This window comes from Corticium candelabrum, chromosome 15 (assembly GCF_963422355.1).
Source record: "Corticium candelabrum chromosome 15, ooCorCand1.1, whole genome shotgun sequence".
NCBI classification, from domain to species: Eukaryota; Metazoa; Porifera; class Homoscleromorpha; order Homosclerophorida; family Plakinidae; genus Corticium; species Corticium candelabrum.
The window spans coordinates 1,574,594-1,577,093 of NC_085099.1; the positions used below are offsets into that span (position 1 = coordinate 1,574,594).

The 2,500-nt window shown below is 32.5% G+C and overlaps 1 protein-coding gene across 1 annotated transcript in view; it reads right to left on the minus strand.

Annotated features, from left to right (window-relative positions):
- LOC134190874 (uncharacterized) overlaps positions 1-2,500 on the minus strand; it is a 9,409-nt gene that overhangs the window by 1,691 nt on the left and 5,218 nt on the right. Inside the window, exons 9-10 of the mRNA XM_062659411.1 lie at positions 2,452-2,500; positions 1,462-1,707 (exon numbers count right to left, since the gene is read on the minus strand). The exon at positions 2,452-2,500 is cut by the window's right edge and continues 105 nt beyond it. Of these exons, the coding sequence (XP_062515395.1) occupies positions 1,462-1,707; positions 2,452-2,500 (295 nt within the window). The remainder of the gene's footprint in view (positions 1-1,461; positions 1,708-2,451) is intronic.

Consider the following 2,500-nt stretch of genomic DNA (forward strand, 5'->3'; position numbering starts at 1 on the left):
GACAAACACAAACAGACAAACAGAAACAGACAAAGTTGAAACAGAAACAGACAAACAAAAACAGACAAACAAAACAGACAAACAAAAACAGACAAACAGAAACAGACAAACAGAAACAGACAAACAGAAACAGACAAAGTTGAAACAGAAACAGACAAACAGAAACAAAACAGACAAACAAAAACAGACAAACAAAAACAGACAAACAAAAACAGACAAACAAAACAGACAAACAAAAACAGACAAACAAAACAGACAAACAAAAACAGACAAACAAAAACAGACAACAGACGAACAGACGCAGGTCAATGAACAAACTAAAAAGCAACCGAGCAAGCCAGCACTTAACAAATTGACATTCTAGTGTGCGTTCCACTCAAAGGGGTGTAACAAGTGATTTGACTAAGCTAAACTGGATTACCAATTGACCTGTTACCAACTGCACTAAACCAGTTATACCGGTATTCTAAACCTAAACCACTTTTCCTAAACCCATTTGTAGTAAGTTTAGCAAGTGGTTTAGGTATAACAGTCACATGATGGTAACATGTGTGCTTGACAATCCTCCCTGACAACAACGTTTTGATGGTGTTTACTATTATTTTGTTGATATGCGATTGCCTTATAGAAGCGTCATCAAATAAAAGAGAGAAATCAGCAGCTACTGCATGTACCTATAAACAGAGCTGTAGGAGCCAGTCCACCAGACCACTTTTTGTAGAGTAAACCTTCACCAGTGACCTTCAGGGCCGTAGAAACCGGTCCAGTCAGTCTGTTGTCCATCTTTCAAAAACTGTACTTGGGACGGTCAACAAATGGCCGAAACTTTTTGTTGAGACTATAGGTGATTAAATAACTAATATATTTATAGTTAAAACAAAAGTAAACTAGAGCATCTTGACTTAGCATACCAATTGCTATCTAGCTAAGGCAGGTCATATTGCATAGCCACGCACATATAACCGTATTACAATTTGCTTGTAAACGAGAGTTTCAAGAATCCTTTGTGCAATACATTAGGTAATATTGTATGCTGGACGTCTGCTTTTTGGCCCATTATCTTTAAACCAAACCCTTCTAGCGCGCGTTAGGCCAGACCACTTTTGAAATACTTCTTACTAGATACTGTAGAAAGACATACTGAATTTGGAGTCTCAGTGACATCAACTATTGGTACACGTACCGAGCAGCACAATGTACCACAGCAAGCGTTATTCCAGGAATACTGCAGTGCACCATTGCAAACAGATTTGTCCAATAATGCGCGAGTCCTTAGTGAAAACAGTCACCTTCTTGAACTGGTTTATATTACGAACTCATTCAGGCTAAACGAGTTTAACGTTGAGCTAGTGGCAACACGGCCGTAGACAAACATGCAAAAAGACAAGAAGACATGCACAGTATACAAACAAAAATTAAATCAACAAAAATTCGTATCTTTACCAAACACTCTCACATCACCTTCTCTAGTAGAGCTTTTACTTCGCCCTCTTGCCGCTGTTTCTTTGTCTGATACGGATTCGACTCCAGTGCATCAAAATTTGGCTCTCCCGCTCCAGGAACGAGGAGACTACTGAATCCTTGTCTGTGGCCAACACCCAGTACGTCTTCAAATGGACAAAACTCTAAGTCGGACACACCGGAATGAAGCACGTGATGCTTCATGTACGGCATCTTCTGTTTCTCTCGATAAACGTCTCTCCAAATCTGAAATAAATAAGAAATAAATTTTTGAAAAATCAAAGCATGAACAGCTTGCTGTGTGGCAAGTCATTAGGCTTGTATTTTTGCTTCCTTTCATTATCTGAGCTATACGTATATACAAAGTACAAAAACTGTAGATCTAAGATCTCCAATAATTATTTAATTATTTAATTACTTAATTATATAATTATTTAAGTCTTTAATTATTTAATTATTTAAGTTTTTAATTATTTAATTATTTAATTACTTAAGTCTTCAATTATTTAATTACTTAATTACTTAATTATTTATCTATTTAATTACTTAATTATTTATTTATTTAATTACTTAATTATTTATTTATTTAATTACTTAATTATTTATTTATTTAATTACTTAATTATTTATTTATTTAATTACTTATTTATTTAATTACTTAATTATTTAAATATTTAATTATTTAAGTCTTTAATTATTTAATTATTTAATTACTTAAGTCTTCAATTATTTAATTACTTAATTATTTAATTACTTAATTATTTATCTATTTAATTACTTAATTATTTATTTATTTAATTACTTAATTATTTATTTATTTAATTACTTATTTATTTAATTACTTAATTATTTAAATATTTAATTATTTAAGTCTTTAATTATTTAATTATTTAAGTCTCACTCAAACACTTTGTTTACATCAAATGTTCTCAATTCCAACGTATTACTTCTTTCTAATTGGACCTTCCACACACAACAGTCACGTCTTACATTGACATAGCTGCCTTGTCCGGCTGCTAACAGGCCCCTCTGACTGAAA